This window comes from Diaphorina citri, unplaced genomic scaffold (assembly GCF_000475195.1).
Source record: "Diaphorina citri unplaced genomic scaffold, Diaci psyllid genome assembly version 1.1 scaffold1104, whole genome shotgun sequence".
In the NCBI taxonomy this organism is placed as follows: domain Eukaryota; kingdom Metazoa; phylum Arthropoda; class Insecta; order Hemiptera; family Psyllidae; genus Diaphorina; species Diaphorina citri.
Window position 1 is genome coordinate 1153 of NW_007378533.1, and position 14792 is coordinate 15944.

At 36.9% G+C, this 14792-nt stretch overlaps 1 protein-coding gene across 1 annotated transcript in view; it reads left to right on the forward strand.

Annotated features, from left to right (window-relative positions):
- Positions 1-349: 349 nt before the first annotated feature.
- The window catches only part of LOC103514227, a 35192-nt gene continuing 20749 nt past the window's right edge, over positions 350-14792 (forward strand). The window contains exons 1-3 of the mRNA XM_026827257.1: positions 350-371; positions 5232-5464; positions 12909-13084. Of these exons, the coding sequence (XP_026683058.1) occupies positions 5435-5464; positions 12909-13084 (206 nt within the window). The 5' untranslated portion in view covers positions 350-371; positions 5232-5434. The remainder of the gene's footprint in view (positions 372-5231; positions 5465-12908; positions 13085-14792) is intronic.

Sequence of the window (14792 nt, forward strand, 5' to 3'; positions counted from 1 at the left end):
TTTCCATTCAATTCTTTTTTTTTTTCGAATCTCAAAATCCAAGTTTTTTCCCTTTTTTCCCTGAATGAATAAAATATTCACATTGTTCTATTTTCTACTTGTTTAACTATTAATCTTATTGTTCATTCAATTTTTACCCAGTGGTGCTAGGAAATTTCGAGTTTTTATTGTGATAGTTAAAATACTGTGAACATTCTGTAATAAAATTTATTTTTTCACGGTAACAAAAGCTGAATATTGCTTCGTGTTTTGATCGTTGTTGTGTATCTATGTTTTGTTTTTTCTGTATGCTTACTTGTTTTTTCATCTGATATTGTGTACTTTAGTTCTTTGTGTACTAATACAAGACGTCAGGAGTAAGCTTTCACCTAGTACTTACTTGAATTTATCATTATACGGTTAATTCCTATAGTGATAGAGAAATATAATTATGTAGGTACCTATATTGTAGGTACTTTTACATGGTTTTATTCATGTTTTCTTTAAAATATGGGACATAAGTAGCGCAACCGTTCCAATAAAAGTTATACCAACATTAGTTAAATAATATGTATGTAGCTATGTACATAGCTATCAACATTGGTTAAAGAATTTTTCCAATAAAAGGGATTTCTTAATACCTCTGATAGAACGTAGGTGATCTGATCATTGCCTTTGCTAGGAATACCAGGGTAACCTGCTATTTATTACCTATTATTAAAAAGACCACATTAGAGATGGGTGGGGGGGGGAGATAGCCAGTTCACATCAGGTAAGTCTCACAATTCACGTGTTGTTGCTTCGAAACGAATTATTGTAAGTAACCTGATCCCAACTACCAAGGAATTATTGTAAGTAACCTGATCCCAACTACCAAGGAATTATTGTAAGTAACCTGATCCCAACTACCAAGGAATTGTAAGTAACCTGATCCCAACTACCAAGGAATTATTGTAAGTAACCTGATCCCAACTACCAAGGAATTATTGTAAGTAACCTGATCCCAACTACCAAGGAATTATTGTAAGTAACCTGATCCCAACTACCAAGGAATTATTGTAAGTAACCTGATCCCAACTACCAAGGAATTATTGTAAGTAACCTGATCCCAACTACCAAGGAATTATTGTAAGTAACCTGATCCCAACTACCAAGGAATTATTGTAAGTAACCTGATCCCAACTACCAAGGAATTATTGTAAGTAACCTGATCCCAACTACCAAGGAATTATTGTAAGTAACCTGATCCCAACTACCAAGGAATTATTGTAAGTAACCTGATCCCAACTACCAAGGAATTGTAAGTAACCTGATCCCAACTACCAAGGAATTATTGTAAGTAACCTGATCCCAACTACCAAGGAATTATTGTAAGTAACCTGATCCCAACTACCAAGGAATTATTGTAAGTAACCTGATCCCAACTACCAAGGAATTATTGTAAGTAACCTGATCCCAACTACCAAGGAATTATTGTAAGTAACCTGATCCCAACTACCAAGGAATTATTGTAAGTAACCTGATCCCAACTACCAAGGAATTATTATAAGTAACCTGATCCCAACTACCAAGGAATAGTAAGTAACCTGATCCCAACTACCAAGGAATTGTAAGTAACCTGATCCCAACTACCAAGGAATTGTAAGTACCCTGATCCCAACTACCAAGGAATTGTAAGTAACCTGATCCCAACTACCAAGGAATTGTAAGTAACCTGATCCCAACTACCAAGGAATAGTAAGTAACTTGATCCCAATTACCAAGGAATTGTAAGTAACTTGATCCCAACTACCAAGGAATTGTAAGTAACCTGATCCCAACTACCAAGGAATTGTAAGTAACCTGATCCCAACTACCAAGGAATAGTAAGTAACCTGATCCCAACTACCAAGGAATAGTAAGTAACCTGATCCCAACTACCAAGGAATTGTAAGTAACCTGATCCCAACTACCAAGGAATTGTAAGTAACCTGATCCCAACTACCAAGGAATTGTACTATAAGTACCAACCTGTTCCACAAACAATTCTTGTCAGGGGAGAAAAAATATCCTGAGAAGAGAGAAGATACCAATCAGCAATGAGTCTATGACTAAGAACCTTGAGTTTACAAAAAGAGAACTACCTCTCCCGTTACTTTAGGAAATAGTGGCGGTTGAAGATTCACACATCGGACCCTGTGGTAACGGGTAAAAGGGAATTAGAAAAAAAAAGAAAGAAAATATAGTTATGTATGTAGGTATCCAATTTTTGACAACTAAAAAATCTAGTTAGCAAACGTATTTGTAACCATTGTACGAGCATTTTTTTTTTTTTTTTCCTTGGAAATGTCAAAATTAATTACCGTGCTTTCTTTTTCTAACGTTTCAACGCTCCATGACTTTTTGGCCCGACGCGCGTCGCGACGTTTGTTTTTCCTTCTTTTAGTCTCTTTGATTTGATTTATTACCTTGCGAAGCACTTACCCTGATTGGCTTACCGTGTTCGCAGGAAGGAGTCCAATTGAAGAACGAGCTCGTTATAGATCGGTTGGCCTCGTTAGATGTGAAATCCCGGTACGAATCGTTACGAACCGAGGCCGCTGAGCTGGAGACCCAGATCAAACAACTCCAGGATGCCCTGGATACGCTCAGCAGGATACAGCAGAGGTTAGTAGGGCGGAGTACATACATACGTGATTCTGTTTAGTCAGTAGCAGGGTTGCCAGGTATCCTCGCGGGGCACTTTACTCATTAGTTATGTATGATATTGATTGGAAGATAATATACTGTTAGGAAAGTTCAAAATTCTCTCTAGCACACGATGGTTTCTGTTGCCGTCAAAATTGGACAGGTATTGGGTTGATGAGCTTTATTGACGTCATATCGAAGGAAAAAATAGATATACAATAGTTAAAAGCAGAGGTGTGTGGTGAGAATATTTCAAATGGGGAAGCTATAACTATAAACCCATGTACAATATGCCGATCTGCTGGTGGTCTTTGAATCCAGCCGATATTTTTGATCAACCTCTTCTATGCGCCTCGGTTTTGGGCTTTGCTGACTTCCAGCTTTTCTCTCAACTCCTGTTTCATATTGTCCATACATCTTATCTTAGGTTTTCCTCTTTCCTCTGTCTCTTTTGCCTCTAACTTCCATATCTCTCAACCTCTTTCCAACATATTCTTGATCTTTCCTTTCAACGTGTCCAAATACTTTCTAGGTATGTTCTGTAATGATAAGTAAGAGTCACATTTCTCATTAAACACCACGACCACACCCTTGGTATTATCTTGAGATAGCAGGCACCTAATGGACACGTTTCGACCATTTGAGATTTTCCAAATTTGTAGGTTTTCTAATTTCTAATATTTTTTTCTAATACGTTATTTTCAAATATTTATGTATAGTATGAACAAACTAAACACATGAGGAGTCTCTACGATTTGAGATTGAATTGAAAGTTTACGTATCTATGTATGTAGGTACCTATTGTTTTTATTTGTTTATTTACGGGTCGATCTCCATTTACAACAATTACACCTTCGTCACACATTACAAGAGATCAATAAATCCTTCATTTAGTATTTCAGTCCATTATCGTATCGACTCCTTCGTTTGGTTCTCGATGTTGATATCTTCAATTTCGATATCTAGTTTGGTTTTCAAATTTTTATATTCTCTACCATTTTATCTAAAATATATACAGCCCCTTGTGTAACTGACTCACTCACTGACTGACTGACTGACTGACTCACTCACTCATACTAATTCTAAGAATTGTACTATAAGTACCAACCTGTTCCACAAACAATTGATTCTTGTCAGGGGAGAAAAAATATCCTGAGAAGAGAGAAGATACCAATCAGCAATGAGTCTATGACTAAGAACCTTGAGTTTACAAAAAGAAAATTACCTCTCCAGTTACTTTAGGAATTAGTGGCGGTTGAAGATTCACACATCGGACCCTGTGCTAACGGGTTGAAGGGAATTAGAAAAAAAAAAGAAAGAAAATATGGTATCCAATTTGAGACAACTAAAAAATCTAGATAGCAAACGTATTTGTAACCATTGTACGAGCATTTTTTTTTTTTCTTCTTGGAAATGTCAAAATTAATTACCGTGCTTTCTTTTTTTAACGTTTCAACGCTCCATGAGTTTTTGGCCCGACGCGCGTCGCGACGTTTGTTTTTCCTTATTTTAGTCTCTTTGATTTGATTTATTACCTTGCGAAGCACTTACCCTGATTGGCTTACCGTGTTCGCAGGAAGGAGTCCAATTGAAGAACGAGCTCGTTATAGATCGGTTGGCCTCGTTAGATGTGAAATCCCGGTACGAATCGTTACGAACCGAGGCCGCTGAGCTGGAGACCCAGATCAAACAACTCCAGGATGCCCTGGATACGCTCAGCAGGATACAGCAGAGGTTAGTAGGGCGGAGTACATACATACGTGATTCTGTTTAGTCAGTAGGGTGAAATACATAGTTCTGTTTAGTCAGTAGGGTGCAATACCTAGAGTTCTCTTTGGTCTGTAGAGTACAGCACCTCCTACACTGCTCGTAGTTTCGTACCTCAACTTTAGTCAGTAGAATATAAAAGTCACTTTTGCCAGAGGTTGATCCTTCATTCATTATTCCCCGCCATAACAGCAAGCAGTCTTTACTGACTCTGTAGCTTATAACTCTATAATGAGATTAAGATTGCGTGCGGTTGAGGAAATTCTTGAGGGTTTTATCTTGAGGAAAAACTAAGGGTGTGTGCTTCTTGTCTTTCCTCAATAATTTCCTTGTCCGCAGAGTTCTCTATGGTTAGGTACACATAAAGTTTGGAGGAAAACTACGAAACACGACTATTTGAGCAGGATTTCTTTTGCGATCACTTGAGTTAAGCGGCAACACGCGTGGTGAGTATCTGTTTGGGAGGTGGTGAGTACTGGTGACTAATTGAAGGTGGAGGACTTAAAGTAAAGGAGAGTATGGTTTTGTTGAAAAAGATAAATGTACTTGACGGTAGGGAAGAAAAAAGAGGTACCTACCTATTGAGAGGGGTTTTTTCCATGGGTAAATTTGTTTGGGTATTAATTATTTTTGTTTATCTACCTCTTTACTTATTTCTGACTAATGTAGGTATTGACGGTTTTCCTTGTAGAGATCGTTCCTTTTTTGAAAAATATTCCTTAAAAATAAACAAATACCTATTTATTTTATTAAATTTATTATTAAACCATCACCTAAATAATTATATGATTTAATCATTGTATTTCCCATTCTCTTAGTTTTAACGTTAAAATTAATTAATCTTTAAATTAAAACCTATCTAAACTAATTTCTTTCTACAACACTGACCTTGAATTAAAATTAATTATATTTTTAAAAAGTTTTTCTAATAAAAAAAAATCAGCCTTTTCAACTGTACTTTTAATTTCCGATTTTCGAAGTTCTCACTTGATTTTCTCGGTTCGGTTTAAATAAATAAACAATGGGTTGGATGTCACTACGCTCCCACTTGGTAAGTATAGTTTTAACTATGTAGTACCTAGTTGTCCCTGAAGAAATGTACTGTAATTAAAGATTTCAGATGAATTTCTGTGTTGTATTAAAAGAAATAAAGTATAGGTACCTATACCTTATCCATTTGAATATGGCAGCAAGGAGTCATCGACCCAAAATGAAAGAACCAATCAGAATGCGAGAACTCCATTCTCCTGTTTAGACATACATCACCTTCCTATTCGATTCGTTATTTTGGTTTGAAGTGTTTGACTTCCTTAGTCTACAAATTTGATATTGATAACGTTATCTGTATGTCACCTTTGATGAGGTCAGTTGTCATGATTACACGAAATCGAACCGCTTTTAATGACAGCTAATCAAATAGGTAACAAACATGAATTTTCATAGCGAACAGCTTCCTAGTGACCCAAAAAACACAACCCCGACCCAAAAATATGACTTTCGGTGGAAATTACTAGCTCACCTCTAAAGGAGATTCAGCTAAAAATCACGGGGCGGGGGGGAAATGTCTTTATTTCTTTGATTTATAATTATAACAAGGCTCAGTGCACCCCGAAATACCAGCACGTGATATCCCTTATTAGTTTGTTAGGAAAACTAGAAGTGCATTCATAATTAAAAGTTCCTTGGACATTATTATTTAGAACAAGAAAAAAAATGCTGCAAATTTGTCTTTGAAAACCCCCAATCCCCACTGTCTTGTCTACAGGCGACCGAACAGACGCGACGCTACGACAACCTGAGCTCCCAGTGCCGAAGCGTACTCCCCTCCAACGATCTGGCGCACTTCGTCAAGTCCATCTCCCCTCTCCCCTCCCACCCCCACCCCTCTCATCGCCTCCGAGTATTCAGCGCCCCCCAACCACCCACAGTAGAACAGGTGGACGCCGCCGGCAAAGAAACTACAACGTTGCGTCGTGTCGACTGGAAAGACGCAAAGTAATGGGAATGCGACAGTTTTTACTTAGTTATTCGCAACATCAACACACCGAACAGCATGAAAATTTCATTTTCCTTCAGGTATACCATAGGTTAAAAGAACTTCGTGGAAGCCTTTGCAGAAGACATGCGCACACGACACTCTTTCTCTCAAACCTCAAGTCAATATCACGTTTGCGAGTTTTCCATTCAGGTAACAAACATGAGTTTTCATAGCGAACAGCTTCCTAGTGACCCAAAAAAACACAACCCCGACCCAAAAATATGACTTTCGTTGGAAATTAATAGCTCACATTTAAAGGAGATTTAGCTAAAAATCACGGGGCGGGGGGGAAATGTCTTTGTTTCTTTGATTTATCATAACAAGGCTCAGTGCACCCCGAAATAACAGCACGTGATGTCCCTTATTAGTTTGTTAGGAAAACTAGAAGTGCATTCATAATTAAAAGTTCCTTGGACATTATTATTTAGAACAAGAAAAAAAATGCCGAATCTCAAAATCCAAGTTTTTTCCCTGAATGAATAAAATATTCACATTGTTTTATTTTCTACTTGTTTAACTATTAATCTTATTGTTCATTAAATTTTTACCCAGTGGTGCTAGGAAATTTCGATTTTTTTATTGTGATAGTAAAAATACTGTGAACATTCTGTAATAAATTTTATTTTTTCACGGTAACAAAAGCCAAATATTGCTTCGTGTTTTGATCGTTGTTGTGTATCTATGTTTTGTTTTTTCTGTATGCTTACTTGTTTTTTCATCTGATATTGTGTATTTTAGTCCTTTGTGTACTAATACAAGACGTCAGGAGTAAGCTTTCACCTAGTACTTACTTGAATTTATCATTATACGGTTAATTCCTATAGTGATAGAGAAATATAATTATGTAGGTACCTATATTGTAGGTACTTTTACATGGTTTTATTCATGTTTTCTTTAAAATATGGGACATAAGTAGCGCAACCGTTCCAATAAAAGTTATACCAACATTAGTTAAATAATATGTATGTAGCTATGTACATAGCTATCAACATTGGTTAAAGAATTTTTCCAATAAAAGGGATTTCTTAATACCTCTGATAGAACGTAGGTGATCTGATCATTGCCTTTGCTAGGAATACCAGGGTAACCTGCTATTTATTACCTATTATTAAAAAGACCACATTAGAGATGGGTGGGGGGGGGAGATAGCCAGTTCACATCAGGTAAGTCTCACAATTCACGTGTTGTTGCTTCGAAACGGCTCAATTTAATTTAAATTTGCGAGGGTGGGTTTAACCATGCCTGATTCGCTCGAGATTAAGTTGAATTCTGGATTGACCTACTATTTTACTTAAGTTACCTATTTATAAAAATGGAAACTGGATTGACCTGTATATTGATATAGCTCTCAAGCCTTGATTAATGTCAAAATACAAATTAGAAACCCCAGAACAAAGGACCATCCTTTCAAACATCCAAAAATATCTCCTGCCTCTGCACTCAGCTGTATTTTCTAAACAACCCTTTTCATTCAAGGTTTACAGTTTTCGTCTTTCTCTATAAAATGGGTAAAAATCGTATAGAAGCTCAGCAAAAATAAACACCAGCGACAGTCGAATTTTCTAATAGTTCTTGGAAAGAAATGTGTAGAAGCTTCTTCAGTCCTTTAGAGCTCATTCTTCCTCACTGGACAGTCCAATTTTCCAATAGTGTAAACACCAGCGACAGTCGAATTTTCCAATAGTTCTTGGAAAGAAATGTGTAGAAGCTTCTTCAGTCCTTTAGAGCTCATTCTTCCTCACTGGACAGTCCAATTTTCCAATAGTGCTATCAGAATGAAATGAATAGAATCTTCTTCAGTTTTCAAGGCTTCTTTCAACCTTGATGAAGAACAGGTCATGAACCTCTTTCAATTTCAATTCTCTTTTATTCTATTCAAAAACTCCTTCGTACATTCAACAGCATCACAATGCGTCCTTTCAGCATCTTCAAACTCTCTTAACTTTCCATGAATTCTCACAAACTTGTTGTAGGTACACTATCTTTTTATCCACCCATCTAATTATGCTATCAGGTATCTTTGAACTTTGAAACTTGTTCTTCCATTTACTTCACTCTATTTATCTTCGCTTCCTTTGAATGTGATTCATCTTTCTCTTTTGATTACTTCATTTTCTCGCTCCATTTCTTCTCTACTTTGTTGTACACAATCATGACTTTGTTACCCACACAAATCGCAAAGTGAACAAAGTTTTGTGACACTTATCGTACAACAGTAACGGAAATGATGGCCTTGTAAAGTTTCAAAGAAAAGGGAGAGAGATGGATATGGAAAAAAAAGAGAAAAGGGGGAGAGATAGAAGGGATGAGAAGATATGAAATGAAAGAGAATATTTCTTTCCCTAAAACAGGATAAGGAGGAACGGGACTCAGGACGTAGATTTTCATTGGCCTTGGAATTTTGAGATTCACTCCTTGTTTAATCCTTGAAATAGGTTTACCTTCTTTTGAACTTTATTCATCTGAATTTTGAAGAGCTCCTTAGAATTTCGTTACTCCTGCGAGTTTTGATTCTCACTCCTTTGAAGTTTGCCGCTAACTCCTTTGAATGACCATGATGCCAATGTTCACTCTTGAAATTTGGATTGTTTCGTATTTTTGAAATTTCTTGGTCTATTCCTACCAACTGATGTACACAATATGAAATTTTATTGTACTACCGTTAACCTTCAAATGAAGACCCACCGATTTTCTAAGGACTCCTAAACGAATAAGGACACTTTAATTACCTACTTATTTATTTAATTTATCGTCAAGAACTTGAGGATTTATCGTGAGGAACTGAACAGGGTTGCCAGGTATCCTCGCGGGGCACTTCACTCATTAGTTATGTATGATATTGATTGGAAGATAATATACTGTTAGGAAAGTTCAAAATTCTCTCTAGCACACGATGGTTTCTGTTGCCGTCAAAATTGGACAGGTATTGGGTTGATGAGCTTTATTGACGTCACATCGAAGGAAAAAAATAGATATACGATAGTTAAAAGCAGAGGCGTGTGGTGAGAATTTCAAATGGGGAAGCTATAACTATAAACCCATGTACAATATGCCGATCTGCTGGTGGTCTTTGAATCCAGCCTGAATCTTCTTCTTTTACCATGTCTTCTCTTTTCCCACTCAAGTGGGGTCGATATTTTTGATCAACCTCTTCTATGCGCCCCGGTTTTGGGCTTTGCTGACTTCCAGCTTTTCTCTCAACTCCTGTTTCATATTGTCCATTCATCTTATCTTAGGTCTTCCTCTTTCCTCTGTCTCTTTTGCCTCTAACTCCCATATCTCTCAACCTCTTTCCAACATATTCTTGATCTTTCCTTTCAACGTGTCCAAATACTTCCTATGTTCTGTAATGATAAGTAGGAGAAGGGGATTAAAAACCCCTGTAGAAAGGAAAGGGAGCAGTGCTTCACTAGATCCCATGAAGATCAGTAAAACACGCCATTGGTTTAAAGTTATTACACTATTTGAAGTAGAAGAGTTCTTGATGAATTGAAGTACTGACACATGTATTGTGCCATGTGGGCATTTGAATAGCATGAGAATTCTCTTTCAAGCATACCGGGAGACGCGCAAACATCAGAAGGAAGACTGGAAATCAGAAAGCTGTGCGTTCCAAGAACAAACCTTATCTGTTTAGGATAAGAGAAACGAACCTGCTACCTAGCGCTTACAAGGCAAACGCGTTCTGCTTCAAGCGAACTAGGCTGACGTACCCCTTACTCTTGATTAGTTTATTTTTCCTCCTTCTTATTCCTCATGTCTGAAACCTCAGACCAGAGTCTTTCATCTGAAATTTCCTCGAATACAACCTTCGCATCCACTCCACCTCCAGTCACATTTCTCATTAAACACCACGACCACACCCTTGGTATTATCTTGAGATAGCAGGCACCTAATGGACACGTTTCGACCATTTGACTCTTTCTCCTCATTTTTCCCCGAAATCAACCTCGTCCTTCCCACTGAGAAACGTTATTATGGATGAGTAGCTCTGGCGTGTGTTGCGTGTCACATTCACTGTTGTCCCCACAGGGTGTGGCATTACATATCCCTCGAGACCGTCTTCTCCTTGTTATACCCCTTCCCTATTTGGGCACCATTCCTTCATCCTTGTCCCATCTTTTCCTTCTGGTACCCCTCCCTGTTTAGGCGCCCTTCCTTCATCCTTGTCTCTTCTTCTTTTAAATCTTTATCCTTATCCCCTATTCTCTTCTGGTGCCCCTCTCGGACTTCGTAGTTAATAATTCTAGTCCCTTTCCCTTCCTGGTACCTTTCCCTGTTTGGGCACCCTTCCTTCAGCCTTTTCTCCGTTCTTGTCCCTTCTCCATTTCAGGCACCTCTCCCTGACTTCGTCCTTAATTTGGATAATGCGTCCTTCCATTTTATGTTGACTTTTTGCTACGAGCGAAGTTTTTAATACGCGTTTAGTTAGCCTCTTCCAGGAAGAGTCCATTAAGGTGAAAATTATATCCGCTGCTCGCCCTGTACTTCGCTACAGGGAGAAAATATTCTCGAGATTGTGGGGAAGTAAACACGGTAAAACAGAATTCCGTGGTTTGGGTTTTTTTTTTTTTTTTTTTTTTTTTTTTTTTTAAATTTTTGGGACCATTTGACTCTTTCTCCTCATTTTTCCCCGAAATCAACCTCGTCCTTCCCACTGAGAAACGTTATTATGGATGAGTAGCTCTGGCGTGTGTTGCGTGTCACATTCACTGTTGTCCCCACAGGGTGTGGCATTACATATCCCTCGAGACCGTCTCCTCCTTATTATACCCCTTCCCTATTTGGGCACCATTCCTTCATCCTTGTCCCATCTTTTCCTTCTGGTACCCCTCCCTGTTTAGGCGCCCTTCCTTCATCCTTGCCTCTTCTTCTTTTATATCTTTATCCTTATCCCCTATTCTCTTCTGGTGCCCCTCTCGGACTTCGTAGTTAATAATTCTAGTCCCTTTTCCTTCCTGGTACCTTTCCCTGTTTGGGCACCCTTCCTTCAGCCTTTTCTCCCTTCTCGATTTCAGGCACCTCTCCCTGACTTCGTCCTTCATTTGGATAATGCGTCCTTCCATTTTATGTTGACTTTTTGATACGAGCGAAGTTTTTAATACGCGTTTAGTTAGCCTCTTCCAGGAATAGTCCATTAAAAGGTGAAAATTATATCCGCTGCTCGCCCTGTACTTCGCTACAGGAAGAAAATATTCTCGAGATTCTGGGGAAGTAAACACGGTAAAACAGAATTCCGTGGTTTGGGTCTTTTTTTATTACTTATTTTTAAATTGTGGACCTTTTTCGGGAAGGTCTATTCTTTTATCATTTTTCTTTTCTGATTCTGAGGTTCTGAAAAATTCTGTTCTAATTCTGGTTCTGAACCGAGGTTCTGAAAAATAGATAATATCAGCTTAACGCCCTGAAATTAAAACTGATTTAGGTATCTTTTTCCTATTGGTAGAATTCTAAGCAGAAGAAAATTAACCTTTCTCTGAAGAGGTCATTTTGCCTCGAAGCTGAAAACTGATTGGTGTCTTATGTCGTCTCTACATGTAGATTCTATTTCGAGGACGAGAATTCTACTGATTGATTGCGAAAAAATTGCGTCTCATTTCTTCAATGGCGTCATGTGCCAAATGCAACCCAACATAACAATGCAACATGCAATCTAACAAACTGTGGTCCTAGGTTTTATCCAAACATTCCAAACCTAAACAAACACCCTACTGGTGCAGCAGACTTCTCCACTAATAGCACAATGCTACGCACATTGCATAATCACTGAAAAACACGGCATTCATAAAAATCATTAGTTTACAACCCTGATAGCCTTGTACTCAACCGACCAATTTTCAAAGAAGTTAAGCAACGTTAAGCATGGCTGGTATCTGGAGGGGTGAACGTGCGTAGGATATGTTGATTAATCACTCAGCCCTGTAGAGAAGAAAATTTTTATATACCTAATCGAGAATTTTGACCATAGATATGTACAAATGTAAATAGGTACCTAGGTATCTATATTAATAATTCAATTTTAACTATTTTGGCCTATGTTTGTTCACTAACCTTCAAAGTACCTGTGTCTACTACATCAAATTACTCTAGAAGTCAAAAGGTAGAAATTAACCTGTGAAAAAAGATAGGTAGGTAGATAGGTCTGTAGCTACAAATAATGTACTGTACTTAACTTCATGCAAACAACAGACATCTCCAGTAGTAATGACATAATATTGGATTATGACATTGAGTGTATGTCTATTGCCTTTAATTAGTAGTTCGTTAGTGACTTTTGTTTACCTTAACAACCATTTCATTAGCCTTTGAGAAATGTTGGCTTCCAAAATTAAGTTCGATTTCCTTTTCTTCTTATGTTCACAGAAAGACTTGTTCACGAATAAAATCGAGTCCGCGGGTACAGACCCTGCCGGTTCTAGTTCGCGAATTCAATTTCCTTTTCTTCTTATGTTCACAGAAAGACTTGTTCACGAATAAAATCGAGTCCGCGGGTACAGACCCTGCCGGTTCTAGTTCGCGCGATCGTAAAATGTCCTCATCCTCACAAGGCAGCATGAAATCTAAATGGCTGAAAGCTTTCAAAAGCTTGAAAACTCCCGCCCCGAGTAATGGGAGCTCAAAAGATCAGGAAAAGTAAGTATTTTTTGACCTCTAAAACGGTCCTCCTAATATTATGTGTTACTTTTGTAGGATAGGTTTTCTAACGAATCTTTCTAACTCATTGTTATATTAGGTTTTCTATTTTCTAACGATTTTCCAAATTCATAGGTTTTCTAATTTCTAATATTTTTTTCTAATACGTTATTTTCAAATATTTATGTATAGTATGAACAAACTAAACACATGAGGAGTCGTTGATGTTAAGCATTCTTTGGAGCATTTATTGTTAAAAATAAGTACCTACATGCCCTTGTGTTAGAGTAGAGTGCCCCATTATTAAATATTATTAATCCTTTTCCAGACAAGATAGTAATGTTAAGCTCCTATCTCTTTACTCGTGTTACGAACTTGACTGTAGTGTAGAATTTTACAATGAAAACTGATTGCTTGTATTTAGAAGGAAATTTCGACGAAAAATAATAATTTAAAAAAGCCAAAAGTTTTTATAGTAGGATTTTCTATTATAAAAGTGACAATGACAGTTTTGACTGAATCATCTCTTATGAATAGTTTTATATTTTCCAAATTTGTAGGTTTTCTAACTTCTAATATTTTTTTCTAATACGTTATTTTCAAATATTTATGTATATTGTGAACAAACTAAACATATGAGGAGTCGCTACGATTTGAGATTGAATTGAAAGTTTACGTATCTATGTATGTACCTATTGTTTATTATTTTTATTTTATTTATTTACGGGTCGATATCCATTTCCAACAATTACACCTTTGTCACCCATTACAAGAGATCAATAAATCCTTCATTTAGTATTTCAGTCCATTATCGTATCGACTCCTTCGTTTGGTTCTCGATGTTTATATCTTCAATTTCGATATCTAGTTTGGTTTTCAAATTTTTACATTCTCTGCCATTTTATCTGTTAGTTTATATACTTGTATGTCTAATTGCATGACATGTTTTCAAATTTGGATGAGGGGATATTTTACATCCCTGCCAGTTTTCCACGAATAACTTCGTGAGTATGTAGAAGGCCAATAAGAAGTAGAAGTAGAAGAAGGAAAAGAGAGAAGATGCAGAAGAAGAACTAGTAGAAGACGTGTCTGATTAAAATTTTAATTAAAGGGCCGCAGCGCTGCAGGCTTCCATCTTGACGATGTGATGGTTTGACATGAATTGAAATATTTAAAATGACTTGAAGATAATTTATTTACAATGTTCGCAAAATGGATGCAAGTTCTGTAATTGAGAAAAAAAAAAATCTTTAGTTATTACAAATTTGTACATAATATGCATATAATAATATTGCACGTCCTTTGCAACTTTGCATGTATTCCTTGGCAAACACCGATGATCCCATATTGGTATGTTGATTTTTTTTAGAAAGCATGTACTTTGACCAATGTATAAATTGACCCGTGTGAGGTATCTACATAATTTGATTCATTTTTCAGTTCTAAATGAAAAACTACGTATGAAAGAGCATGTGTAATACTTCGAGCTAGTAATACAAAGCGTTATGTATTGTGTAAAACTAGATACAACTCCATAAAATACCAACACTGTAGGTCTAGATAATTCTAAATTTGGCAGATGATCATAACATGTAGCTGTAATAAATTATTTGATTTTTTTTATATATAAATGTTATTCATAAACTTTTGCTTCCATCACATACATAATTAGGTAAGTGTTTGAATAATTTATGTCCATCTTTTATTC